Raw genomic sequence first — 27151 nt, forward strand, 5'->3', positions numbered from 1 at the left:
ACTGGTGTATGTGAATATGAGTGTGATGCTAATGTGAGACAGAAATGGTCAGTTTGACCTGACAAATGCTGCGTGACTATTATGTACAGGAAGATGTTACAGTAATTGCATTTCACAACATAAATGTAACATCGCTCATTCATGAATGATATCACCAGTAGGGTTAGAATAAAAATACTCTGCGACATTAAATTGTATACATTATTTAAAAAGTCATGATATGTGAATTTGTAATTTCTTTCCATAAAAATAAAACTACACATTTAAGTAACAAAGGATCAAGATGATGCTGCAGTGCTACATAGCAACGTGTGCGTGTGTGTCTGTGCTAGAGAGAGACAGAGAGAGAGAGACAGAGAGTTCCTCTAATGGTAAGTGACAGTTAAAGTAAAATGTGTCTCATGATTACCGTGTTGTGTGCTTTGGCACGGTTATGTGCCCCCAATATTGACATATTGATAATCCATCTCATGGTCTTTGTACATGGCTCACTGACACGTGACAGGATAGTGGTCAGCGCATGCAGTACTGGAAACTTCCTGGACATTGGCTGTGCTGTCCCGGGAAAAAAATAAAAAAGATAAATAAAAATATCTGTCTGAACTCTGAAAAACAGTCTGTCAGCATTAAAATGATAGATATTATGAATTATAGTATTTATGAAGGGTATCATTTTTTGAGGCTAGGGTATGTTTGTGAACACTGAACTCTACACTCTGAACTCTGTTTCATCCGTGTATCATTATTGTTATCTTCTGTGCTCACTGTGCTTTATCTCAAAAATCTCCAGATAACACTGATAAGAGCGTAATAAATATTCTCTTATGAAAGCTTCATAACAGGTAGACATTTTTGCTAACACAATAAGTTGAGAAATGCCCAGGTGAATTGAAGAAGAGAGGTAAACTTTTTGATTGGATTAATTTTTCATCTTTTATTTTTATTTTTAATTGTCATGTCGGTATCATGGGAAAACAATATACAAGCCAGCATTACACATTTTAAGGCAGATTCATCTCATTTCAATCTACATATTCCTTGAATACAATTATCCATCTCAATTACAAAATAATTGTTACACCTTAAAACGATGTATTAAGGATGTAAGTATGTATTTTATACACAATACAAAAAAAATACAAAAGATTAAACCTGATAAAGATTTTGAAGCATGTGGAAACAGGCCTTTGTCACATCAAAACTGCTCGGCCTGTACACTATACTGGATACTAGCGCACAGACCTTCAGCCAAATATATGCACTTTACACTTCTCTGCTCATTCAATAACTGTTTGTTATGAGTACCAGTATTGACTGTGTTCAACATTAGATTTACACACACCTAATTCTCATTAGAATATACAATCTATGAATCCCATTTTGATTTGTTTTACATCTATCTCACAGAGGTCATATTTTTCTCCATGCCCGTTCATTAGTTTGTCTTCCAACAGGATTATGCAAAAAGGTAGAACCAGTTTGGACCAAATTCGGTTGAAGGATGGTGCATGGGCCACAGAAGGACCCTTTTTGGTGTAAATCTAGGTAAAGCAGTGGAAGTTTGTTTTTTGTTTTTTTTACTTCTTTCCTAAACATTGACATGTCTAAGTTGTTGAGGTCTATGAGTATGTACAATTCTGTGCCTATCCAGATACTAACCTATTTGACAGAATTGTGTAAGATTGTTTGTCCTTGGTGGAGGCATGTGCTCAGAGTGCCATTCCAGTTTGAAAACAGTAAATTTACCATAATCTCAGCATATACCGTAAGAGGTGAAATGGGAAACTCAAGTTTTATAGGGTGCATTTTGTAATATTCTTCTAATATGGTTATAAACTGCATCAGCTTGGTTACATGCTCATAGAAAGAACACCAACATGCTGTTGTTAAGCTGCATGGTGGTTACCATGTTCACTATCTCAGTTTAGCACGTTGGCACGCTAGAATTTTTTAGTTAGCACTAAACATAAACACAAAGTACAGCATGAGATGGCTGACAATGTCTGTTTTGAAGTAGTTTGGTTATAAATAACAGAATTTGACTAACATTATAACATGTTAGCACTAGAGAAAACGTCCAGCAATCACCAACATCATTAAGTTTCCTCTTCTATGTTGGCTTGGGTTTGAATGATGTTTGGTAAAAACTCAAGTGCTCACCTGCTTTAGAGGATTAGTCAGCCTTGTTCAAAAATGAAAGTGTATATTTATGCGCTTTTTCTAAGATTTACAATTTGCTTGAGGCTGAGTGCCATGGACTTGGTATGCAAAGTAAGAAATAAAAAAAAGACTGACTTACAACAGAAATGTGGAATATTGCCAGCCATATCCTTGAGTGGCCAATTCATTTGACACTATACAATGGGAAGACCAACATTTTCCTCTCTGAGTGTGAGAAATCCCCAGACAGTGATTGCTTGTGCGACATGAAAAGACCTATCAAAAATAACAACATATAAATATTGTGGAATGTGTAGCTTTTTCTTGAATGTTTTTGGATCTTGTGCCATGAGCAATATGCTATTTTGCATCATGAACACATTATCAAACACACAAGTAACAGAAAAATCTCACAGTTGGGTCATTTTCAGAATCTTTAGCTCTATCTTTATCTCATTTTCCACTTCTTTTTCTGCACTCATCGCAGGGTTATCATACACCTCTTTGTGTGGCTTGTTGTTTTCTTCACACTCGTTCTCTCTGTGTTCTGGGTCGTCAGCAGCACCTTGGCAGCATTTGCAGCAGCAACAGCATTTGGCAGTAAACACACCAACCACTTTGTCCCAGGGAGCCAGGGAGTGAGCCCAGAGGGGAAGGAAATCCCAGGATCGCAGTTTTGCAGGCAAACACCCTGGTTTCCGTTTCTGCAGCACGTTGATCAGTATGATGATGATCAATAAGACGACTAGAGGAACACCCACTCCTACCAATACCTGCCAGCCAGCCAATGACAGGCTGAAGACTAAGAGTGGTAAAACGAAGAAGCAACAGAGGATGTAGACAGCAGCAAACCAGCGGTAGGAGGCAGTGATGTCGCCCAGACCTTTAGCCAGCCGGATCGGGATGCGGGTGAAGGGGATTGGATACCACAGAATGATGCCAGAAATGTTGAACAGGAAGTGGACAAGGGCAATCTGGAGCAATCAACAAACTTTGTTGGTATCGATGACTCGTAGAGCACTATTACTGTAAATACTAATATATAAAGCACCCATTTTTCTGATCAAACAGAGATTTAAATTAATAAATTACCTGTTGGATTTCACTATTAATTAATTATTACTCATTATTTCAATTATTACAATGATATAATTCAGAAGTTGTCTATTCAAGCTAGGCAATGGGCTCTGTGCACAGCTCCACTACTTCCTGAACTTACAGTAGTGCTGCTCGTTTGTTTCCTGTCTTACATTATTGGACAAACTGATTAATCCAGGTGTGTCTGACCATTGTGACTACTCAGACACACCTGGATTAATCAGTGTGTCCAATAATGTAAGACAGGAAATGAAGGACCTGCCTTAAATTCAGGAAGAAGTGGAGCTGTGCATAGAGCCCATTTGGCATTTTAGTAAGAAATGTGTTCAGTAACAAAATCTTTTTTTCTCCTGAAGGTAAATATATTTATAATTATAGCATAAAGTAGGGGGAAACAGTCTCTTTTATACCTGACACATAAAAAAAGACTATCTGGTCATTCTACATGTTTTGTGTGAATTACTGACCTGTAATGCATCAGCCAGTGTTTCTCCAGGACTGGCCATGGCTGCCAGGATGGCTGTGGTGGTTGTCCCAATATTTGACCCTAGAGACAATGGATATGCTCTCTCTATGCTGATGACACCAATACCTATACAAACGAAAGAGACAAGGGTTAATATACACAGTGTCACATACACATTGACTGTAAACGTCTGTACACCTTCCCTGTGTCCCACAGATTTCACTACCTATGAGTACACAAAAAATTATAGATAAAGCCTTTACCCATAAAAGAAAATGGAGGAATAAAATGGATACATGTTGCGATGGAGGATTGGCCTTACCAACAAGTGGAGTAATGGCCGATGTGAAAACTGAACTGCTTTGCACGATGAAGGTCATTCCAGCTCCAACTATTATGGCAATGTAACCAGTGACCCAACCAAATGGAAATGGGAAATCTGCACACACATAAACAGATACACATGTGTAAACATTCATAAAACATTAAAGTGTTAGTAACCAATGCAGTTACATCCAGTTTACTGCCATGGCAGCTCACCGGTATTGAGGATCGTCTTGATGACTGAAGCCACCTGGCCCTTCAGCATGGAGTTGAGCAGCTTGACAATGAGGATCAGGCAGGAGCAGAGCACCAGTAGAGAGAGAGCCAGCAGGATCAGACCCACAAACAGGTCAGGTAGATTCACATCCACAAACAGGTGTTTACCTGAGCACACATGCAAAATACACACCTGAAATTTCTGCATCAAACAAAAAAAGCTTTATAGTACGGTGGCATGTGAAATGAGGCCGACTACATTTGTCTTGTGTACTTTTTCTTTGTTTGAGGTGTGTGGTCTTACATTTTTCGACATTATATGTTTCTGAAATATTCTTCAGTGTGAAGGTGTAGTTGCCGTCCGACCAGCAGAGAGATGGAGAGGTGCAGTTCTCTGGACCAGGAACTGTAACATTCATTAAGGTCTGAAACACAGTGGCAGATTGACTATGAAGACCTGAATCTCAATGTTTTTGAATGTTTGATAAGGAGTGAAAATGTTTTGTGTCTTACTGCGTTGGTGAAAGTTTGGCACCACCTCTTGACGAGACTCTTATTCCTGGCTTCTTCGTCTCCAGTGGCGATGCCACTGAGGACAGACTCATCCAACTAACACCAAAATAAGAAGAAGGAACATGAAGATCAACTATGATGAAGACAAAAATATTTTACATCGGCATCTTGTTTTGCCTGTGTCATCGTTTAATGAGCCACTACTACTGATGAAAAAATAAATAACTGATACCAACGTTTTACCTGTATGATTGACTCAGTGAGGACATCTGTGATCACATTTAACAGGTCAGGGGCTTCCCCACTCTGGATATTAAAAGATTCTATGATGAGCTTAGTGACCTCGTACAAATAACCAGTGGCCACCTCCAGAGGCAGCAGCACCAACACTGACAGCCAGTTGAAGAAGTCGTGCACTGTGGCTCCTGCAAAAGCCCTGGGCACATTGTGAAAGGAGGCAGATAAATGCAAAGTAAGATGACCATAGATTTATTGATTGTTAATATATTCATTTAGTTGGAGCTTAACTTAATTGTAAATATGATGTGTTTGTCGTTTTTAGATAAAGAGAAAGATTAAATGCCGATGACATTACGGGTTGTACATTTCCCCTACTTATTAGGGCTAATGAAACTCAGAAAAATACAGCGTTGTAAAAGAGCTGTTTTGTTTGCTCAGCAAAAGTTGCAGTGTCGGATCTATCTGCACATGTTTTACAATTTTATGGGTGTGAGTAATTCATTTTACAACAGGCAATGTAATTACCTGATTGCTACTATATTAATTACTGATAGACAGAAGGTTAATGGGTACATTATAGTTATTCACAGATAAAGACACATGTTGGGCTTGTGGGCTTTTCTTGATAGATGATTACCTCCGAAAGGTGCTGCGGTCGCCAGCTTGTGTCATTGCGACAAGTGTGTTGGTGACAGAAGTGCCAATGTTGGTCCCCATGATGATAGGCACAGCCAGCTGGACTGTCAGCACTGCCAAAGCACACATGTTTTCCTCATCATCCCACTCCTCCACAATTCTAACATCATTATCAGTCATTTATACTGTGTGTTTTCTGTGCAATGGGCTTGTGTGTGTGTAGTGTGTGTGCCTCATACTCACATCCAGAGGAGACCATGCTGACAACTATGGAGGAGGAAGTGGACGAGCTCTGCACCAGCAGAGTGACCAGGACACCAATGACCAGACCAGCCAGCGGGTTGGCCAAAACCGAGTTGTCCTGGAAGATGTCACCTGCTGTTTTACCTAAATAAGGTGAATACAGGAGCATGAACATTTCCTCCTGTTTTACCTCCTGGCTGTGACAAAGTGTCAGGTGAGATAAATCTATGAGATTAGACGCCACACACGAGTTCAGATGAGCCTGAGTGTGTTTACCTCCAACGAGCTGGAAAGCTGAGCTGAGGATGTCGAGGGAGCAGATGAACATGTAGAGGAAACCCAGCAGCAGAACAAACTTCACCACGGACACCGCCACTCTCATCACCTTCCCTTTGGTGTCCAGGGCTGACACAGTGGATGAGAGACAGAACGACAGACATGAAAACGTCCATGTCAGAGACTATGGACTGTACACATGTAGAGCTTCTTTGGCATGTCAAAATGTCTCCTGTTAAAAAGTCTATTAACCATAACTTTTTCTTTCACACAGTTCACACCAGTTTTTGTGCAGATGAAATTAATAAATAAAAAATAAAATTAGCCGTTAAATCGTGAATAGACAATACACTGCCTTTATTGCGTTATATTGCAGTGAAAATAAAAGTGTTGCTCACTTCAGTGAACATTGACTCACTGATTGATTCACTTTATCTTCAACATCCACAAATGACCAGTTTGTTGGCACAGACAACTATCAGTTACCATTTGGACCACATCCATTATTTTTTTTGCTGGCTAAATAATTACATCAGTAACTTTGATTATATAGGTTAGATACACTGTGATGAATATGTCTTGGGCGTTTAAGCAGACAGTGTGCATAAAAGTATACATTAGGAAAGATCTGACAACAAAGGAACAACAACTCAGTGAAATAGAAAGCGTCATTAAATCTATTAATTATTGTTAGATAAAAGCCTCCAGTAGAGGAGAACCCTTTTTATTGGCAATATAACAAGGAGTGTCATCATAATTGCTGCCCTGCATACTGTGAATATCTTAATGTTGTGTAACGATATATGAGACTAATAAATCATGTGTAAGTGTATAACTTACTGCACATGCATATCTAATCAGGACATACGTTCCTGTGAAAATACAAGGGCAAGACAACACTAATAACTGGCACTAATAACAAAGTTACAAGTACATGACAAGCTCTTACCTGACCAGGGGACCCCGGTGTCCTTCAGCTCGGGAAGGTCCCATGGGTCCACATCCTCCTGCTCAATCAAAGCCAGAGTGGAATGTGCAGGACTCGCTTTAACTGTCAAGACAAGCAGACAAACCTGAATCTGTTTTCTGTCTCTGTTTTAATGTAGCTTCACACATTACAAATAACTGCTACCTAATTTCATCAGCAGCAAATACCTTTGCTTGCAGTTCCATTTTTCTCCTCATTGTCTTCCTCGCCTTTGTTTTGAGGATCCATTTCCTGAAAAAAGAAAAAATATATATATACACAGTATATTGTATGGGGTGATTGATTAAGATGAATTAAGAATTTAAAAATGTTATTTGTCTATTGTGAAATTGGTTTATTTTCCAAGGTTTATTTGTTATTATCAACAGGTCTCAAAGGATGGTTTCTGAGAACTGCATAGAAGTAGCCTAAGTGATGATTGTAATAATCTTAATAGTCTGTCATAGTATAACATAACATAACACAACATCTTTCATGAGAGCTATACTGTGTACATTGAAGTTTGCAACACATCATAATGGTGACTGGTGAATAAACTGATTAAAAAATGTAAAAATCAAAATTACCTTGGCAATCTGTTTGACATTAGGATATTAGATATCTCTCGCTCTCTCACACACACACACACACACACACACACACACACACACACACTAGCCCTCACATGCGACAGTATTGATCTTATCATCACATCACATGGTGAAGCTGCAGTAAAATTCCATTAACACAACATAACGACACAGTGCCGAAGGTAGCAGCTAAATCGATATTAAAAAATATTATTATACAGATAGGCTATGTATAAGTTTGTTATTTTAAAGTCTTAACCTCTGATCCAATTCTCTCACACATAAAAGTACTAATATTACGTCTTCATGTGTATATACATTATAAACCGTTAAGTATTATTTACCAGTGTCCTTTTTTCTATTATCAGGGTTCTTGTATAAAAACAACATATTTTATGATACCAGTTACAATATTTTTTTTTTTTTACTGAATATGAATTTTTATATAAATGTAAATAGTGAAGAATTGATCTTGTCAAATGTTGTTCTGTAATCACAACACAATTCTGTGTTCATTTAGATCAATTGTCCCAACCAGTCTTTCAGTGGCTCATGTCATTCTAGTTCCTACACACATATACACCACGGCCATTAAAATCAGACATGGTTCTTGTTTCAAAACTTAGAGAAATCCAAATTTACATGAGACACTGAACTGAACTGATACACATATTTTATTTCAACTTATACATTATTATAGGTATAAGTTAAAATAGAATAAAAGTGTATCATTCAGATATTGATGATAATCTATCTTAATTAGAAAATCTTTGTTTTTGTTTTTCGATTTATTCAAACTTACATATCCTGAACTGAAACTGAAGCATCATGCAGTGACAGCAGACTGATAGAAGCCATGCTTGTCCTCACCTGTGGCGGGTGTAGTGAGTCCATGCTCCGTGTGTGCTGGCTGTGCTCACCTGAGCTTCAGGTGAAGAAATGCCTCCACACTGGTGAAGTGGAGGGGTAGGGGTCTGTGGTGTGCAGCAGGGCAAGTGATGTGTCGGCGTCACATCACCGGAAAGAGGGCCGTCCCATAGATAAGCTCAACACACCTTTCAAACTTGTGTCAGGCCTTACCTTTCACTGCTGTAATCTCTCTTCAGGTTGTGTTGCAAACCAGCTCATGTTGCACCTGATAAGTCTTAAGACAGTATAGAGTCTATCTTCACCTGCACCTCCACACCTGCTCTTATTAACCTGCTGGACACACCTTATCTAAATGCTTTACAGAATTTAGTCTGATTTATAAATGCATCCATTTTTCTGAATTAGACTATTTCTACAACTTGTTACCTAATACTATGTTACATCAGTCCTGCACGATGATAGTCCCAGCTGGTGGACCCTGAGATTAATCATAGGAGAGGAGTGGCAGAGAGGACGGCTCCCTGGCAAAGGTTTATGCCACTAACTGACCGACCACGTGGGTTGTTGTGTGGGGGTGGGGTACAGGAAGTGTGTCACTCAGGCACCACTTCACCTCATTTATGTGTGTGTGTACGTTCTATTTTTGGAGCACAGTGATGTATATTTTTCTTTTGTAGCCATCTATTGATTCTCTTAATTCAGCCATCCGCTGGTCAATACATCCAAATATAAATGACCTAAGTTTAGGCTGATAAAACAGCTAAGAGAACTTAGAGGAGAAAAGTCAGACTGGGTCGGAGGGATGCACTGAATTTCCATGGAAGTTGTGACCTGACAATGTGAAGCGAGGACAGGAGGGGAATTCAGCATCCTCATTGACAACCTCTGTTGCTCTCTCACTCTCTCTCCTGATGCTACACAGAGAGAGAGAGAGAGAGAGAGAGAGAGAGAGATAGACCACCACTGCACTTTTAAAAATGCTTTTAAACTTCAGTTATCATGGGAATGTCCTAGGATTTATACACTCAGCTGCTAAACATAAGGTTCCACTTTTACTAGAGGGAGAGGTGTTTGTATTAATGTATAATCAGCAATTTGTTGTGTTGTTAAATTGTATTGCAATACATTGAGAGGCGTTTACATGTTGTATGTAGATCAATTTTATAGAGAGTATAAACACAATACCATGTAGGCTACTAAATATGTGAAATATGTGGAAAAAACTGGAAACTCAGTCTATATTTATTTGTTGGAGCAGTACACATTAATTAACAGTTATATTTTTTAACACCTATTAGGTCAGGAGGTAATTTGCAATCCCGGTCCAACATAATAATAACAGACGTTTTCAATAATAATGACACCAGATGACACTCACATGCCACTACTAGTACCAGTGATGTTCCCCTACAGCTGTGATGATCAACCCAAGTGCTCTGCCTCTCTGGTGTAACCATAGACTGTATGGGTGTAACCTTAGCTATCCAAAACTGAACCTTAACCCTACAGAAGAGGTAGCCTACTGTGTCATGCACATCAGCCCAGATCAGACACAAATGATTTCCAGTCTAGTGTCTCCTGTCATGTCATGTTGCCAGTTAAGTTGAATGGATGATAAGGGTGACAAAAGAAAAAAAAAAACACACCTCTATTTTTAGGTTTATCAATAAACGTTACACTATTGGTTGTGATCCTGTCTCTCCCCTTGATCTCTGCCTTCCTGATCAGCTTTGGAAAAACAGATGTATTCCAGGAATCCTCTTGACAAGATTTTACTGAATTTTGTGCATAAATATTAATATTATAATACCTTATTAAACTGCAAGATTCAATTTATGTCTTCATTGTCAAGCACAAGTAACCTATACTATGCACGATAAAAGTGCAACAGCGTCACCTAGGCACCATACAAGGCTATGACAACATTTTATAGTTATCTTATTATTGGTAACTTACTTCATATAGGGGATGTATATGATCTGTAACATAGAAACATCTTCCTTGATATGGGGCCACAAGTCATAGTTAGCCTATACATTTTTGTATGAGGTAGTAGCCTACAGCAACAGAATAGTCTCATCTCACTTCATTTTGACTTTTATCTTTTCTCTTACTTATATATATTATATACCCCTACGTGTTTGGTCCTCAAATTGTTAGTTAAATGATTTTATAAGTGGGGATTTGTAAGCTATTTGATGTGACTGAAAAAGTTGCCCTTTTGGAGTTTTTGTAGTTATCATTTCAACCAGTGGAGGGCGCAGTTCAAGTTTGTGATACCTTCACTGTCAGCCTGGACTTTCAAAATAAAAGATCGTGTTTAAAATTCTACATCCTCCGCTCTGTGCTCTGAAAGGCCGTAAGAACAAAACAGAAATGTGTGTTTTAAAAAGCAATTCACCCTGTTTAGTCTTCATTGACTATTCACTAAAAAAAATTAAAGAAAACGATAAAACAACGGCACATGCCTCAGTTCGTGTTATTCACCTACCAGTTTTGTTTTGTTTTTAACTTCCGGGTTATGTCAGTGTTAGCAGGAGCAATGACATTGTACCAAACAGTGAAGAAGTCAGCCTGGAGAGTGGCTCCCACGTTTTTATTTCACATGCTTTGAAGAGCTGACATTAACACTGACACTGTGGTCAACATGTCATCCACCACTACGGGGTTTTCGCAGGAGCAGCAGCGCAGAGGAGCACAGGTGAGCAGCACGACGCCTCAACACGCATTATCCAGGCAGGCTAACAATGTGCTACGGTGTTAGCTGGCTGCACTACCTTTAACCTGAGCTGCAGGTGGTGCCAGCAGCGACGCGTATAGGTGGCAAGTACCGTTTTAATCTTGTTAGTGTGTCTGGAAAGTGGAGCCACTGTCTGTGTGGGTTTGGAGTCGACTGCTTGTTGTCTGACGACTTTGCTGGTGGCTGTGTGAACCTGCAGGGTCCAGTGGGCATGGACTACATCCCCACAGAGGATGAGAGGAGGGTGTTTCGAGAGTGCAACCAGGAGAGCTTTTGGTACAGATGTAAGTGAATGCCCTGCACGTATAAAATCACCTTGATGTATTTAAGGTTTCACTGACATCTCTATGCTTCCCCAACAGCGATGCCTTTCTCTGTGGTGAGCATGGCCATCACTCAAGCCCTAGTTGCCAAAGGTAATAGTAACCTTCATGTAGAAGAGGAAGGCAACCCAACACAGATACATTTATCTTGAATTTTAATGATTGTACCTTATTCTGTTTTTATCTGCAGGAACCCTGTCTGCATCCCCGAGATTTGGATCACTACCCAAAGTGGCCTGTGAGTTTATAAATGCTAAAGCTGGAAGATTAACGCACACAGATGCCTCCTATTACTGAGTAAACTAACTATTAGAAACACCCCTGAGACCTCACCACATAGCCGCTACACATCTGTAAACTAGTTTTAATAATACTGACACTTAACCATTGAACCTACGTAAAGGCTGGATTGATAAATTTAGGTGTATCTACAACTGGTTGTTTTCATGAATGTGTTAAATGTGAGACTAGACATCCTGAAAGCTGCACTATAGTGCTCTTTCTGAACGTATTCTTCTAACTACCTTTCTGTCTAATCTGCTTAGTTACAGTGCCATTCATATCATCTGCCAGAAAATTGAAATCAAATATTTTATGAAAGCATGAATTTAGAGCCAAGAAGATAAAATGTACTCAGTATTTCACATGTGTTGAATATAGCCTCTATTAGGTAAGATGTATCTATTATTTGTATGGTCCATGATTTGTTTTGTTTTTTTGTCTTCCTAGTTGCTGGTTTCTGTGGATACCTGGCTGGGAAGATGTCATACATGAAAACATGCCAGGAGAAGTTCAAGAGGTTGGAGAACTCTCCTCTGGGAGAAGCTCTGAGACAGAGGACAGGAGGACTGCCTCAACAATAGTGAGTACCACACACTTGCATACTATTGCATGTTTTTAATCCAACAATCCCCCATTGCCAAAGAGGTTCATTTTAGCCTTCAAATTTAACATTGTATATTGTTTTGTTTTTTTAACAGATACTTGTTTACTTTTCCCTACCTGGCAGTTTCAACTACTGTGTCTGCAGTCTTCTTCAGATGTGTCATGTGATGTTGTGGTGACATCCAGTGTATATCCAGGCCATCAGACTGACCTCTGACCTCCGTCAGATGGCGGCTGCCCCGCCCCCCAACCCTTCCAGACGCCGGCGGACTCCCATCAAGCAGCCAGACATCCCAATCCCTGGCAGCTAGAAGAGCTTCTTGCTGCCAATGGGAGTCGTTTTTTTCCCCCACCATTCAGGTGGAAAAACCAACCTGGCTACACACTGGAGGTCACCACAACATCACGTGACACATCTGAAGAAGACTGCGGGCACAGTAGTTGAAACTGTAGGAAAAAATAAACAGGTAGCTGTAAAAAAGAAACACATTACAAAAAAATATTTAAAAAAAAAACCCATTACCAGTGTCTTGTTGTCCTCTGCAGTTCCAAGGGTCCTCAGTCAGAGCTGAGTGACTCAGTCTCAGACACCCAGTCTTTAGACCCCATGTTCGAGCCAACAGAAGCCCCCAGCCAGATGTCCAGCCAAACCAGAGATTATGAATACGGCTTCAGGCCAGATGAACCCATGCAGGGAGGCAGAACAGATGACTTCAGTGCTCCAGGTAAGACAAGAGAGCCGGTGTATGAGCTTTGCAGAAACGAGCAATAATGTTCATAGCTCTTAAACCAGCTGTTCAATGTAAACCAGCAATGAAACACTACCTTTGCTAAGCAACAATATAATCAGTGAAATGGGTAAAAACTCATTTAGCTGATAAAAAACAAACCATTTCTCACTGTTAAAGTTTTAAAATGATAAACCATGAGGCAAAGACGATGATTTAACTGATCAGTATTTTTTTTTGTTCGGTTGTTTTCAAGATGCTGTTAGTGTGTTGTATGATAAACCCACAGTAAACCAAACGGATACTTAATGGATTATTACAAATATTAGATATCTGTTTCTCTGTCCTGATCCCTAGCAGCTTCAGCCCAGTCATATGTGGAAGAGGATGAGCCCAGAAAGAAGGCTATCCTCTATGAGGACCTGAGGCTCAAAAACAGAGAGAACTATGAGGTCACCCTCACCCAGAAGGCCGAGACATTGCTCAAATCAGCACCTGAGAAGGAACGAGAACGACCCAAGAAAGAGGGTACGCTGCAACTGCAGAGATGTGTAAAACACTTGCTGGGTTAAATTGTGTTGTGGAGTTGATACTCAAGTGCATCTGTTTCCTTTGAATTGACTGTTCTATTGACAAACTCTCTTTTTCTTTCACGTTACAGTGAAGAAGAACATCTATGGAGACGCATGGGAGGAATGAGTCCTTATTTCAGCTTAAGATGTGATCTGTACTCTGACATCGCAGACACTACAGAACAACATCAGCTTAGTCGCCACTTTGTTCCAGTGAGACCAAGCCTCAGGTGTCATGAAGCTGTATGATCAGTATATATTTGTGAGTGAGTCAATTAAACCAAACTGCTTTAGGACTACAACTGTCCCTCTCTTTGCTTTGCCACTGATTTGAATTGTTTTTTTCCCCATCTTCACTAGCACAACATGTAAATAGCAAAACCAAAAAGCTGTATCGAAGCTACATCTTACAGCAAATAGCATCCAGCTTGAATTATAATGAGTGTTATTTTCCCTAAAGAACACTAGGGGCATGTATACAAAAAGATTTAGAGCTGAAAACCAAAAAACTTGTTTGAATGGGAGGAAATTATGAAATATCTCAAAACTTTGTAGGAGAAGAAAAGTGAGGTGTTTTCATCAACTAAATGGCCAATTAGACATCTTGGTGACATTAGTACAGCAATTTATAATATGACATTTGAATATATACCTAAAAATATTTTTAAATGAGCAATGAATGCCAAAATTAGATGATTAACTAACCAAAATTAGATGTTCACATTGGAAGTACTTCAGTTTTTTCATTATGTGACCCTGACATCAGAATGTCATATGGTTTCTTCCCATACTGTTACATCCTGTTGTTTGTTACAGCTGAAGAAGGCCTGGTTAGGTTGAAATATTACTTTTTAAAGTTTTCCAACCACACACAACACAACTCACAGTTAGAAGATGGTGTTAGCCCAATAATGTTCTTTCTGCAACAAGTGGCATAGTTTCTGACACAAAACTTTGTACACTTTGTATATTTATTTGTAAAAACAACTAATATCACAAAAGACACTGGCATGTATAAAACTTTGAGAAAAATGTCACTTGACAAGTCAGGAAGATAAGAATCTCCACAAACAGAAGCTTAAAGCATATTGTGAGCTGCCGGTTGGTTTCTCTTCCAAATACTTGACATTGTAGTCAAGCATCAGTTCAATGACTACATAGTTTCTGCAGGTGGTCCAGAGAAGGCACAAAGACAGTTTTAATAGAATATGGCTTGTCTGAATGTTTGGCATCCTTGTAAAGCATTTAAGCAAATGGGCATCCTTAAAACTGTGCATGACTGTGACCATGGTGGCCGTGGGCGTGGCTGCAGCTGTGGCCATGATTTAGTCCAAAGCTCTGTGCTGCTGAACCATGTCCATGCAGATGAGCGGGTGGTGTGGGGCCAGACAGGGCACTGGTTGAGTTGGGCCAGCCTTCAGACATCATCGCTGCAGCACCACCACCAGCAGCTGTGTTGATGCTGGATAATGGAGCATATGCTTGAACTGGGTAAGACCCGGGTGTTGGGTTGACCTGTGGAAGCAGGGTCTTCCTCCTCTCCTCTGTGGACGCAGGGACAAACGCAACGCCCCTGATGTTCTTCAACAACCTGAAAGGCATCAGCTTCTCCACAACGCCGGCCCGGGCTTCAGACACGGTCAGAAAGGAGAGCCACCCTTTGCCATACATCCAGCCGGTCAGGACGGACACCACATTGCAGGGGAGCACACAGCGTGGGACAAGGGCAGTGGTGATGAGGAGGAACACCCAAGGCAGCGCCATGGTGGGGAAGCTGACCCCGCACAGGAAGCCTTTGGTCATCTTTGTGTGCATGGTGGTCAGAGCCACACAGGCCAGGGCCACGGGCACCAAGCCCTCGGTGGGAGCACGGCTGCTGTCATCCTGCACCAGATCCAGGAAACTGTAAAACAGGCCGGTGGTCGCGGACAGGAGCACGAACAGCGACAGGAACCGGACCGTGCCGACACCTTTCTCCAGGCTGCCACCCAGACCCACCAGAGCCGCGGTGTTCAGGAGGAGCTGGGCCAGGGTCTGGTGGTAAAACGGGTACAGGAGAAGCCGGTGGATGTGTCCGTTCAGAAAGACAGCGGCGCCGACGCTGAAGACTCCCTGAGTGAAGTTGAAGCCCGTCTGGATGCCAAACAGAAAACACGACACAAGGAGCACCGTCACGATCCCGCTGGTGAGGGCGGGAACAGCGTCTCGGACAATTTGTGAGAGTATTTTAGCGTAATCCGATCGTAACATTTTAACCAAACAATATAAAGTCATTCACGGCTAATGATAAACTGAAACGGAAGTCAACCCGGAATTCACCCAACCCAACCGGCGGTGGTCTCTCTCGGCGCTTCTTAACCAGGAAGTGTTGCTGCGTTATCGTCAAGATGCTTCCTGTAGTACACTCCTCGGATTTAAGCACTTCTCACAATAAAACTAAAACCCCACACATCCACATATTAAGGTATTTTTTGATTTTTTTTTAAATCTCTGACTTTGTAAGCATCCTAGGCATAGAGACAAGCATATCGGAAAAAGATTCAACAAGCTACAGAAGGGCAGTGACACAAATGGCACATTTTACAGTGTCTCTGATCTCACTGTAGGCAAAAAGTAAAGACATTTTTTTTAAGTGTGTAGGCTATGGTAGCTATTCACATTTAAAGAAAGAAAGAAGATTTGATGATGATGGACAAAAAATGGTTGTGTTTATCCTTCAACATAACTGAAAAAAAAAACGTGAAAAGTTTTCCAAGTTGACACAGCAATCTTTCCTCTGTAAATAAATGATTTTTTTTCTTTATTGACAAGCAAGTAGAGTACAATAATGTTTTTGTAAATAAATGAATACATTTTTTTTCAAAACTTTATTTAAAAGTTCCAATCACAGTCAGAACATTGACCGTGGACAATACAAACAGTCAGGCATCAAGGAAGTACATAAACAAATACAGTATGAAACATAAAGTGGATGAAGTGCATAAGTAAATGAAATTAAATAAAAGGAAGAAAGAAAATGGCAGGGCATATTAAATTTCTCCAAATATTTCTTCAATTAGGTTAACAGTGTGTATACATTTTTTATTATCAATTATTTTAATACATTCAAGGTAATAAATGAATAAATAAATAAATAAATGAATAAATAAATAAAGTAAGTATCCTCTGACGTCAGCACGCCTGTCCCCCTTCCGGTGTCGTGCGGTTACTGCGGCGGATGTTGATGTTTTGTTTCGGAGCTGCTGCTGCTGCTGCTGCTGTACGATGTGAAGTGAATCGTCTCCGGGACGGCTTGATATTTTCTGTGGTTGTCGTCACGGTTTTTTTCTTTTTCTTTTTCTTTTTTCCTTTGACACTCTCCCCCCTCCCCTCCCCGGTAAGGTCTCGCTGTCCGTCGGCATCGTGTCTGTCCCGGTGTCTCTCCCGGGGAGCGCGTTGCCGAGTCGTGCGATGATGGAGGACTTTGATGAGATCTACGAAGAGGAGGAGGAGGAAGAGGAGGACGAGGACAGGGCCGCAGAGGAGCAGCTCCTCAAGTACGCTCCGGACCCGGTGGTGGTGCGAGGGTCCGGCCACGTCACTGTGTAAGCGACCGGCGGGCCTCGGGGGCAGTGGAGATAGAGGAGAGAGAGGGGGGTTCACCGCTGGCGTGAGCCCACCACCACCACCACCACCAGCACCGGCAGCAGCAACAGCCGCCGCCGAGCTCGGTGGTTAGCTCGCGGCTAGCTCCGTTAGCAGCTGCCGGTGACCTGCTGGAGCCAGGCAGCTACAGTTAGCATCGAGCTAACTGTGCAAGGAGTGGCAGGCAGATTAGATTCAGACTTTCGTTTTAGCTGAAGAAGTTGACCTACGACATTATATTCACTCTGGATACTAGTTTGAAATGCTGTTTTTACAAGCTGCTCTCACGTCAGCAGACTTTTGTTTTCGGGGGGGGGGGGGGGTCGACCCAGGATCAAACTCCAAACTAATTTCCTTTATCTAGTCAACTCGTTATTCTTTCCGATTAATCGTTAACCCATCGATCCTAAATTGTAAAATAAAAAGCCCACTGAAACTGACAACTCACAAGAGTCCAATGTTTTTTTGTTACTATAACAGTTAATAAACAATATTCAGATATTCAGGGTATTGCGAAATAAAAAGAGAAATAACATGTAAAGGAGCTGGGATTAGCATGTGATTGCATATCTGCAGGTACAGGTACAATGATTTATTGGCATATTGTTTGCGATCCAGTCATGTGAATTTATTCTGTATTTAGCATTATCATTTAAAATAGGCTAAATGTAATCGACTTGGTCATATAATTTGGGTAACTTGCAAGGAGATGATTGGGCGTACATTGATCTCAATTTAGTTCTCCTTTCTTCCTCCTTGTTAATCTTTTTTCAATGATCATAACAGCTCAGTCACAGAAATATACCATTTTACTCCAAAGTAAATAGAAAATACATGTAACACATCTTAGAGTAAACGTTTGCATACAAAGTCATATGCACACCAAGTGCATAACAAAACATCAAAATGTTTAATCTTGAGACTGGGAAAGAAGCAAATCTTAACATTGTAAGGCTGAAGTGAGATCTTATTTTCACTAATAGTGCTTGATTGATCATCATCATAGTTATAACTCAGTTAATTTCTTTTTTGACAGTTGCTTCAAAATGTGAAACAAAGGGTAGACATTTTTCTAAATTGAGCCAAGAAATCTGTATTCCTACTCTGCAATTAATGATTAATTTGTATTCCTACCTGAAATTGATATTTTGTACCTGTAAATTGTTTTTACTGTAACTTTTAGTGGTTGTTGCATCTTGTCCAGTCTGGTAGTGACAAGCATCCAAAGTGTCATCCAACACATACTCTCTTTATTTTGCTCTTTTGGATATAAACTACTGAGTTTATTCCCGACCAGCATCAAGTTATCATTTTAAATTCCCTCATGTCGTGACTGTTTTGCACATAACTTTATACTACATTGGATTTAAGATTGTTTTATTAGTCTTGTTGGTCATCATTGATTCTTAGTACACATAGGATGGTCTGTGTTATGGGATTCTCTTGAAGACAACATTGTACATTTATTTTGATTTAGGCCTATATTAAATTTTAACAATAATGCTGTAACTCGTAATAATTGCTGGACAATTTTGGGGAAGTATAGTAAAATGTTAGCCATCATTAACAAATAGCACCTGTATTGGATTTAATGCCACATGACAAATGTTTGTTAAACAAGCCATCTGAGCAAATACAGTGTGTGTCAGTTTTTGCATAACAGTCCTCTTTTGTCCCCTCTCCCCCACAGGTTTGGGCTCAGTAACAAATTTGAGTCAGAATTTCCTTCTGCGCTTACGGGGAAGGTGAGCATCTTCTCAGAATTTCTCAGTGCATGTTAACGATGGCAAAATCGCATTCTGGCATTTGCTTCACTTCAAGACTTGCATTGCACTCCAGCCTCGTTGGGACATACCATACTGTGCAAATGTGCTTCCTTTAGGTGGCGCCGGAGGAATTCAAAGCCAGTATCAACCGTGTAAACAGCTGCCTGAGGAAGACGCTGCCGGTGAATGTGCGGTGGCTCCTGTGTGGCTGCCTCTGCTGCTGCTGCACGTTGGGCTTCAGTTTGTGGCCTGTCATCTGCCTCAGCAAGAGGGTGAGATGTCCATCCACACTGTCCCTCACTCACATTAAGTTTATGTTTATTGTCATTGCATAAGAATATAATCCTAATGGTTAACCACGGCTCCGATTTCTGACACATTTGCAACAACCCCACAGTAAATCCAAACCTATTAGGAATTCAAGTTACGCTGACTTTGGTACATTTTTGATGAAAAAAATAATTTGACCTCACTGTTGCCTTGCAGACAAGAAGATCTATAGAGAAGCTACTGGAATGGGAGAACAGCAGACTTTACCACAAGGTGAGCAGAAGAGACTATACACATGTCTGCATATTCATACTTTTGTAGCCAAATAATCAGTCTAATCATCACTGTTACACTCTGTTTGCAGTTGTGTTTGCACTGGAGACTAAGCAAAAGAAAGTGTGAGACCAACAATATGATGGAATATGTAAGTATCTGCTATGGGTAGTGTTTGACTTCCATACTTGTTTGTGATTGTAACTGTCCCAAAGTACTTGATAAAAACATATTAACTCAACACACAAGACAAATATGTTGTTAAAGAAAGTTGAAGGTCTGCATTGGGTTGTGCATGTTGGTCAGGTTCAGGTTAGATGATGATAGAGGATCCAGGTAGGCTGGTATTAATATGAAGCTAGATGAGACACCATAATACAGCACTTAAATTAATAATGCAGCAAGGAAAATTTCACCACCAAAAAAACACCAGGGCTGCATTTATTTGTTCACCATTCAGAGATATCCTCAGGTTGACACTAACCAACAGCATTAGTTACAACACTCACATTACATTGAAATCTACCCGCAATGACAGCTTGCATGCGTTTGATTGCTAAACTTTACCAGATGACGCGACACTGCATTGCAGCAGAGCCAGGTTCAGATCTTTTGCTGCATTTTTGTGATTTAGCAACAACAGAGCAGTCTCTGATTTGCAATGATGCCATCAGTGCCCTCATTGTATTTTTATATTTATATGTACAGCTCTGGAAAAAATTAAGAGACCACTTCAAAATGATCAGTTCCTCTGGTTTTACTATTCATGTGTTGTGTTTGAGTAAAATGAACACTTTTGTTTCATTCTATAACCTACTGACAAAACTTCTCCCAAATTGAAAATAAAAATATTGTCATTTAGAGCATTTATTTGCAGAACATGGCAACAAGTCAAAATAACAAAAAATTCTGGTGTTTTCAGACCTTGTTTAATGCAAAGAAAACAAGTTCATATTCATTTTAAAACAACACAACAGTACTTTTTAAACTTAGGAAGAGTTTAGAAATCAACATTTTTAATCACAGCAGTGTTTTTTTTTATTTATTTATAATTCTTTCTTCCTTATTAAATATAGCTAAGTAGAGTGAGGTGTGCTTGTGTTGGAGTTCAATAGAAACTGGAATCGATGGCTGCCATACATGTAGAGAAGCTGATTTATTAAGAACATTTTGGCGTGGTCTCTTTATTTTTTCCAGAGCTGTATATATGAATATGCATGCATGTATGTATCTACACATAGGCACACACAACATCCAGCCCTGATTCACACTAACAGCTGCTGTTCTTTTCACTTTCAGGTAATCTTAATAGAGTTCCTACCTAAGATCCCCATCTTCAGACCGGACTAGCCTGACTGTGGTTGATCTCAAACCACCACCACTGCTGCCCAGCTCTGTCACAGAACCACAGTGGCTGTTAAAGCTCCTGGAAAAACTACCCTTCCCAAAATACTACAATAATTTTGTTTACAGGGTAGCATCAATCAGTTTCTCTCTTTGACCCTCTATCCCACCCATACCTTACGTACACCCTTGTTTACAAATCCAGCAATCCCCACTCTGGCATTGTGTGAAGTGAATTCACCATTGACCCGTGACTGTGATTGGATAAGCTGGCACACTGTCAAGCCATGCAAGCTGGAACGGGCCTGTGGGATGTCACAGGAGACCCAGCCATGGGCAGTGTTTTATTGATTTTGGAGCCTGAACTGGAGACCGGACTCTCAAAATGAGTTTTGTGAGCTACAACTGGAATTTTATCATTGTATGTTCCCTAATCTAAGCACATGGCACAGTCAGACCATGATAAGACAAACCCTTTCATATGTCACCTACTGTCACACCGCCAACTTCACCTGCAAAAAAACAAAAACAAAAAAAGAGACACCCCAGTGCTTTTGTAACAGTTGGTTTGGTGCTCTAGATGCTCACTAGAGGCCGTGGAGGCAACACGACACAGAACTCCAAACGAACCTTCATCCAAGTCAACGCTACAGCCGACTGACTAGTCTCACTGGAACTTGTTGGGCCAGTGGCCGAAACAGCTGAACTCACAAATGTCACTCTTCTCCAGACATTCTCCTCCCCTCACCTTCTTTCGTATCTCTGCACATTTACTGTGCATCACCCGAACCCAGTGACAATCACACACTCTGACTGTACTCCCCATGGTATGAATGGGCCTTTATGCTACACTGTTAACCTGTTAACAGTTTGTTTTTCACCATTATGATGTGATGTGTCATTTAAGCTGGAACGATGGCCGCTGGTGACGACGAAAAGAATTCTGTGTTTCTTTATATTTTTTTAGTATCTCAAGTTTTGTTTACTGTTTTGGTGAAAGAGGCAGTGAGTGCTTGCAAACCTGGCCACCTTGTCTGTGTGTGTGTGCGTGCATGTGCATACTGTATGTGTTTGAGATTCAAACATAAGCAAAAAAGACAAATCAGACATGAAGACTCACTCTTTACTCTGTGAAGCAGGGTTCTTTCTTTGAAGTATTTCTTTGCCATAACTGTCCATCGTTACTTTTGTTGTAGTAATTTATAAGTGCATGAGCGACATGTTACATGTGCATTTTTGAAACAGGTCGCATTTTTATTCTTTCTTTTTTTCTGCAAAATTATAACATGGTTGTTTTGTTTTTTTCTCTATGGTCATGTGTCAACACTAAAGCACACAATCGCTTTGCCCTTGACAGCTTCACATGGCCTCTCTTCCTCATCTACTGACCTTTTCCTCACTCATACAAGTGTCCAAGTAAAGAATGTGGCTCTTCCTCTGTTTGAGATTTAAGCAGAATCCAACTACTCCAATATCAGGAACATAGGCTTTAAAGCTGCAGTATTTTTATATTAACACTGAAAAATAACTGTAAAGTGAAAGGGGTTGTTTGTAATGCTTGTAATGCTTGTAATGATGAAACAGAGAAAATGATCACCCCACTTGAGTCTTGTTTGCAGCAGCCGTAGCAAACAAAGCTGCTAAATACAGGAGTATTTTAACATCTGAAAGGCCTGATTTTTTCCCCCAGGAAACAATACAGACCAAAACTTGGAGCTTAAAGGAGGGTGAACACATTAACATGCCTCCAAGTGAATGCAAATGTCGCTCTGTCTCTACAGGATGTGTGATAAGACAGGTAGTAGGACAATGAAGTTGTTCCAGGCTTAATGCAGTTCATGTATCAAGATAACTAACAATCCCACTTTGAGATAAAGCCCTGGGCCTTGTTTTTAAAAACTGTCAACAAGATCATATCATATAATTCATCTCACTTAAATCAAACATAGACCTGCCAGCAAGTCGGAGAAAGTGGATAACCTTTTTGAAAACGGTAGATTTATTGTTTCTTACCTGGCACATCTCTTGATTTAGAAAATACCCAGATACTGAATCAGACTGTGGGACTGTATTGCAGGAATATGAACAACGCCACCTGGTTTAAGGTCACTGAGCTCTGGTTGATTGTATGGGCCACACTCAGGGGATTACACTAGTTAAATAATATGTAGCATTAAAAAAAATCTCACTGTCAGGTATGTTCCAAATTTGCTTGACCAGTTGAAAAGAAATTATGCATTTGGAGTTTAGAAATTGAAACCTGCCCATAAGAAAAAGACCAAAGGAAGCACATATACCAAGGAGCCACAAAGCTCAGTGTCCTGGTTTATATGTTAAAAGATACATATTCTGTTGATTAGCCACTGGGCTGCCTGTTGGTTTATCAGTCACTTTTCTGTTGTGTGTAAATCAAGGCACAAGGCCATATGCAGATATCTGTGGTATGTGTGTATGTGTGTATGCACATGGTGTATGCAGATGCATATTGTTAGTAGATCTCAGACTGTGATTGAACCCTGCACAGAAAATGAGTCATTTTTATATAACCTTGCGTGTTCTGTGTGTGTCTGTGTGTATGAGGGAGAGAAAGGTATGTACATATGATGTACATATCATGAGCAGGTGTATGTACAGTTATAAACTACCAATAAACAAGGCTATGAACATCTGCCTCTGTAAGGCCGTGTCAGTTTGAACTTCAATGTGAGTTCACCTATTCTGCATATTGACAAAGTTTCTATTAAAGCAACACCTTTTTGGGAATTTTACACTTTTTTCTTTGTTTAAGTTAAAATGCTATTAATAATCTGATGGCACACTTAAATGTAAGAGAAATCCACCATGGATAGAAAACTGATCATTATTCCATTCCCATATGGTTCTGAGGAAAGCCTCAAATCATTCGGTCCAAATAAAATGATTGGATGAGCAACCTGAACGTCCTTACGTTACAGCTTGCGGACTCGTCTATACCCCTGACAAAGTAGGACATTTTTTTAAAAACCTATTAACACCAATGATTCAGAGCAGAGGAGAGACCGAGCACAAGTCAATATACATAAGGAAGAAAGCTTTTGGAAATAAACTGTTTTGTAAAACAGACCAACAAGTTTTAGGTAACAGGACACGAAGAAGCATCAAAGGCAGGTGAATTTGTTGCTTTAAGCCAGTGGTTCCCAACCTTTTTTGGCTCGTGACCTCGTTTTGACATCACACATTTCTGGTGACCCCTAATCGTTGTTGGATAGTTGGTGGTTTATACCTGGCTTGTATTTAGGCTAATAAGGATATTTGGCATCAAGAGGGTTTCTTTTTTTCTGCCCAAAAATGACCTCAACCAGTACTTTTAACTACTTGAAAAAATGAATAGGCCTAAAGGGACATTACAATGTAAAAATCAGGCTATTTTGCTTGCCAAAAACTGATTGATGCCTCTGGTATTGAACATAGAGGGATATTTTGCCCAAAAATGACTTTATATAACTCAGCAGAGTAGGATTTACAAGATTTGACCTCAACCAGTACTGTTTACCACTTGAAAAACGAGTAGAGGGACATTACCATGTAAAAATCAGGCTATTTTACCTGCCAAAAACTGATTCCAGTCCCTGGTGAACATAGAGGGATATTTTGCCCCAAAATACTTTCTTTCTTCTCCGTAGCCTATCATACAGATGTTGACAGAATTATTTATGCTTTTACACAGTCAGATATCTTCATCATTGTAAGCATGTTATGACACTGTTGACTGTTAATTAGTTTTTTTTAGGGTTAGCTGGGTCAGCGCCAGAAATCAGTTTGAGGAGCATGTTCAGCCCATCACCACTGTTCATAATTCTGTTGAATTCATCAGCAACTCCAAGGCCAAAGTCCTTCATCACACCGGTAAGATCGGTGCTGTCTGTTTCCTGGGAAGGTAGCTCAGGGCAAAGGCCTGTGAGGGAAAAGAGCATTTCATGAACAAAATGAAGGCAAGGACAAAATCACTGCTTCGAGATTTATCCGAACCATATAGGTTTAACCATTCACACACTACAGCAACATTGGCTTAGTGTCAGCTTTATACAGCTGCACCTGCTCCACAAATAAAAAAACAATATCCAAATTTCTGTTACAGACATGGGACATGTGATAGGTCTTACCTTTCTCTGGGTTCATGATAGCAGGTGATGGTAAGTTCAAGCACTCTACCTGCTTCAAAAACTCTTGTATCTCAGCATCAGACACCCTTTCTCTCCTGCCTGTAGGATAAAGTATGTATATGTAAAGGAGCTATACAATGCTACAGGTTTACGCATTCAAGTGATGTCAGATTAAAACACAAATGGCAGGTTAATGGATGGTGCTCTTCATTGACAAGTGAACATTGTTATAGGGTTAGAGGTAAAAGCACCACTGTGTCTAAGTGCAGTGTGACAGGTTATAATGGGACATAGTTGGTAATAGTAGGCTACAGGTAGGTTAATGTAAAATGTTGTATTCAAGTAAAAGCCAATTTTACTGGCTGTAAAATGAAAATGATTACAGTATCAAATTAAAGTACTTGAAGCTGTATTAAATAACTATTCTCCATGAATGACCTGAGAGGATCTGATCTGCCAGCTATAGAGGATTTCATTGTAGCAACTGTCAATATGAAGTTAGTTTAATGTTTCTGTTTTCATTAGGTGACCATTGTTTCATGACATTATTGGACAGATACTGTAGCTACATGTTTTTTGTTCTAGTTTTTTGTTTTGCCTTAATTTAATGAAAAACTTTGATTTGGGAGGGATTTTAATTTGCTGTTGGATTATCAGAAAACTGAAAAGATTTTGTCAGTCCCTGTGTCTTTGGTCTTACTCAAGAGGTCGACAGCACTGTAGTGGTTTCCCCCAGAAGTGAATCGTGTATAAGTGACAAGACAGTCGGGGCAGCCAGTCTGCAGAAATCTCGTTTGAAGCGCAACTGGTTCCTCTGGGAATAATAGACACACACACATGAGCACACACACAGAAAAATATCAACATATGCACAGTGCTGTTGCAATGCTGGACACAAAGTCTAACTTTGCGTCAGTAGTCAGCCCACAGATGCACCAAAAGTTGCATCATTACTACTCACCCACAAAGAGAGTGCTGTTCTTCAAGGTTGCCTTAGATGTGACTGTGAAGCACTGGCCAAACCTTTTTGCAAGTCCACCAAAAAAATAAATAAATAAATAAACTATATTAAATCTTATACACTCATCGGACCCCACATGGTCTTAATTGTTGTGGAATGAAATGTGATCTTAAAGTATTTAATACATTACTTGAATTTAAGCTCTAGCTTACATTTTCTGAACTTGAAGCTGATTAATGACATCACTCTCATTAGCAGCAGTGGCTCTGCCCCAGACGCTGTCCACAAGCATCTTCGTCAACATTTTGGATCCAGTTACATTTGTGCTCTCTGCTATGAATATCCATTTGCCCAGCAGCTGCAACAGACAGTGTCTTACTCAGTTGTGTAAATGACAGATGGTCACAATAGATTTTTTTTGTTTGTTTCTAAGTGAGAGTGAGCGGATGATCACAAGTGAGATGAGACTCTTACCTGGTCTCTCCCCTGGATTGTAGCAGCTTGGAGGAGACTGTCACAGTTTGTCGCAGGCGCTGAGTGTCCAACAGACAGAAGACTGAGCACAGCCACAGCGACGTAAATAACCACCATCATGGCTCTGCTCACACAAACACCCTGAACCTGTGTGTATGATCGCAGTTTGAAGCTGAGTGTTTCCTCTTCAAGCTGCAACTGATATACTGAAGATCAGAGGCTCTGTTAATATGGAGTTATCAGCTGTTTACACTGGTGTTGCAATCTGGTTCAAGGATGGACAAAGTCTGTGATGGAGCAGCTGCCCAGTCATTTAAGTGCAGCACAATGTATAAACACTTATGAATACTGCATACTCCTTACTTTTAAAGATGTTACTTGACTTAAGGAAGAAAAGTAATGGCATCAAAACAGACTGCAAGTGGCATCATGATACAGTCTGCCTCTTTT

At 40.1% G+C, this 27151-nt stretch overlaps 5 protein-coding genes across 7 annotated transcripts; 2 read left to right on the forward strand and 3 right to left on the reverse strand.

Moving 5' to 3' along the window:
• Positions 1–2475: 2475 nt before the first annotated feature.
• On the reverse strand, positions 2476–7227 carry slc34a2a (solute carrier family 34 member 2a). The gene is made up of 11 exons (XM_085776063.1): positions 7122–7227; positions 6173–6301; positions 5897–6040; positions 5655–5766; positions 5021–5213; positions 4778–4873; positions 4569–4689; positions 4265–4432; positions 4047–4163; positions 3726–3850; positions 2476–3134 (listed from the first exon to the last, which is right to left on the reverse strand). The coding sequence occupies exons 2-11, from the start codon at positions 6276–6278 to the stop codon at positions 2571–2573; spliced, it is 1746 nt and encodes a 581-aa protein (XP_085632189.1). The 5' UTR covers positions 6279–6301; positions 7122–7227; the 3' UTR covers positions 2476–2570.
• Positions 7228–11125: 3898 nt separating this feature from the next.
• Positions 11126–14143, forward strand: LOC146991644 (OCIA domain-containing protein 1). Of its 3 annotated transcripts, none has more exons than XM_085776076.1 (8): positions 11126–11300; positions 11539–11623; positions 11702–11755; positions 11853–11900; positions 12392–12524; positions 13094–13272; positions 13633–13803; positions 13937–14143. In XM_085776076.1, the coding sequence occupies exons 1-8, from the start codon at positions 11247–11249 to the stop codon at positions 13972–13974; spliced, it is 762 nt and encodes a 253-aa protein (XP_085632202.1). In that variant the 5' UTR covers positions 11126–11246; the 3' UTR covers positions 13975–14143. The 3 variants fall into 3 exon arrangements, with proteins under 3 accessions (XP_085632202.1, XP_085632211.1, XP_085632220.1); XM_085776085.1 differs by having other exon boundaries at positions 13636–13803; XM_085776094.1 differs by having other exon boundaries at positions 13642–13803.
• Positions 14144–14838: 695 nt separating this feature from the next.
• Positions 14839–16201, reverse strand: rhbdd2 (rhomboid domain containing 2). Its single transcript, XM_085776122.1, has one exon. The coding sequence runs from the start codon at positions 16119–16121 to the stop codon at positions 15111–15113; it is 1011 nt and encodes a 336-aa protein (XP_085632248.1). The 5' UTR covers positions 16122–16201; the 3' UTR covers positions 14839–15110.
• Positions 16202–17051: 850 nt separating this feature from the next.
• On the forward strand, positions 17052–23792 carry chic2 (cysteine-rich hydrophobic domain 2). Its single transcript, XM_085776137.1, has 6 exons — positions 17052–17431; positions 19162–19216; positions 19354–19509; positions 19724–19780; positions 19872–19931; positions 21080–23792. The coding sequence occupies exons 1-6, from the start codon at positions 17298–17300 to the stop codon at positions 21128–21130; spliced, it is 513 nt and encodes a 170-aa protein (XP_085632263.1). The 5' UTR covers positions 17052–17297; the 3' UTR covers positions 21131–23792.
• An 897-nt stretch (positions 23793–24689) lies between these two features.
• Positions 24690–26904, reverse strand: LOC146991647 (uncharacterized). Its single transcript, XM_085776150.1, has 6 exons — positions 26702–26904; positions 26440–26585; positions 26228–26289; positions 25967–26080; positions 25267–25365; positions 24690–25058 (listed from the first exon to the last, which is right to left on the reverse strand). The coding sequence occupies exons 1-6, from the start codon at positions 26819–26821 to the stop codon at positions 24880–24882; spliced, it is 720 nt and encodes a 239-aa protein (XP_085632276.1). The 5' UTR covers positions 26822–26904; the 3' UTR covers positions 24690–24879.
• Positions 26905–27151: the final 247 nt, after the last annotated feature.

This window comes from Trachurus japonicus, chromosome 1 (assembly GCF_045865225.1).
Source record: "Trachurus japonicus isolate A0001 chromosome 1, Traja_1.0".
In the NCBI taxonomy this organism is placed as follows: domain Eukaryota; kingdom Metazoa; phylum Chordata; class Actinopteri; order Carangiformes; family Carangidae; genus Trachurus; species Trachurus japonicus.

Bases quoted from the DNA above. Each gene is read 5' to 3' on its own strand.
- slc34a2a (XM_085776063.1), bottom strand. From the start codon at position 6,278: ATGAGAGTGGCGGTGTCCGTGGTGAAGTTTGTTCTGCTGCTGGGTTTC. The intron at 4,874-5,020 runs GTAAAACGTTGG...TTTTGGTGTTAG, and splicing joins TCACTGAGTCAATCATACAG to TTGGATGAGTCTGTCCTCAG. The intron at 3,851-4,046 runs GTAAGGCCAATC...TCGTTTGTATAG, and splicing joins GGCCATTACTCCACTTGTTG to GTATTGGTGTCATCAGCATA.
- LOC146991644 (XM_085776076.1), top strand. From the start codon at position 11,247: ATGTCATCCACCACTACGGGGTTTTCGCAGGAGCAGCAGCGCAGAGGA. The intron at 11,301-11,538 runs GTGAGCAGCACG...GTGAACCTGCAG, and splicing joins AGCAGCGCAGAGGAGCACAG to GGTCCAGTGGGCATGGACTA. The intron at 11,756-11,852 runs GTAATAGTAACC...TTTTATCTGCAG, and splicing joins TCAAGCCCTAGTTGCCAAAG to GAACCCTGTCTGCATCCCCG.
- rhbdd2 (XM_085776122.1), bottom strand. From the start codon at position 16,121: ATGACTTTATATTGTTTGGTTAAAATGTTACGATCGGATTACGCTAAA.
- chic2 (XM_085776137.1), top strand. From the start codon at position 17,298: ATGATGGAGGACTTTGATGAGATCTACGAAGAGGAGGAGGAGGAAGAG. The intron at 17,432-19,161 runs GTAAGCGACCGG...TCTCCCCCACAG, and splicing joins GGGTCCGGCCACGTCACTGT to GTTTGGGCTCAGTAACAAAT. The intron at 19,781-19,871 runs GTGAGCAGAAGA...CTCTGTTTGCAG, and splicing joins ACAGCAGACTTTACCACAAG to TTGTGTTTGCACTGGAGACT.
- LOC146991647 (XM_085776150.1), bottom strand. From the start codon at position 26,821: ATGATGGTGGTTATTTACGTCGCTGTGGCTGTGCTCAGTCTTCTGTCT. The intron at 26,586-26,701 runs GTAAGAGTCTCA...TGTCTGTTGCAG, and splicing joins CAATCCAGGGGAGAGACCAG to CTGCTGGGCAAATGGATATT. The intron at 25,366-25,966 runs GTAAGACCAAAG...TTTATCCTACAG, and splicing joins CAGTGCTGTCGACCTCTTGA to GCAGGAGAGAAAGGGTGTCT.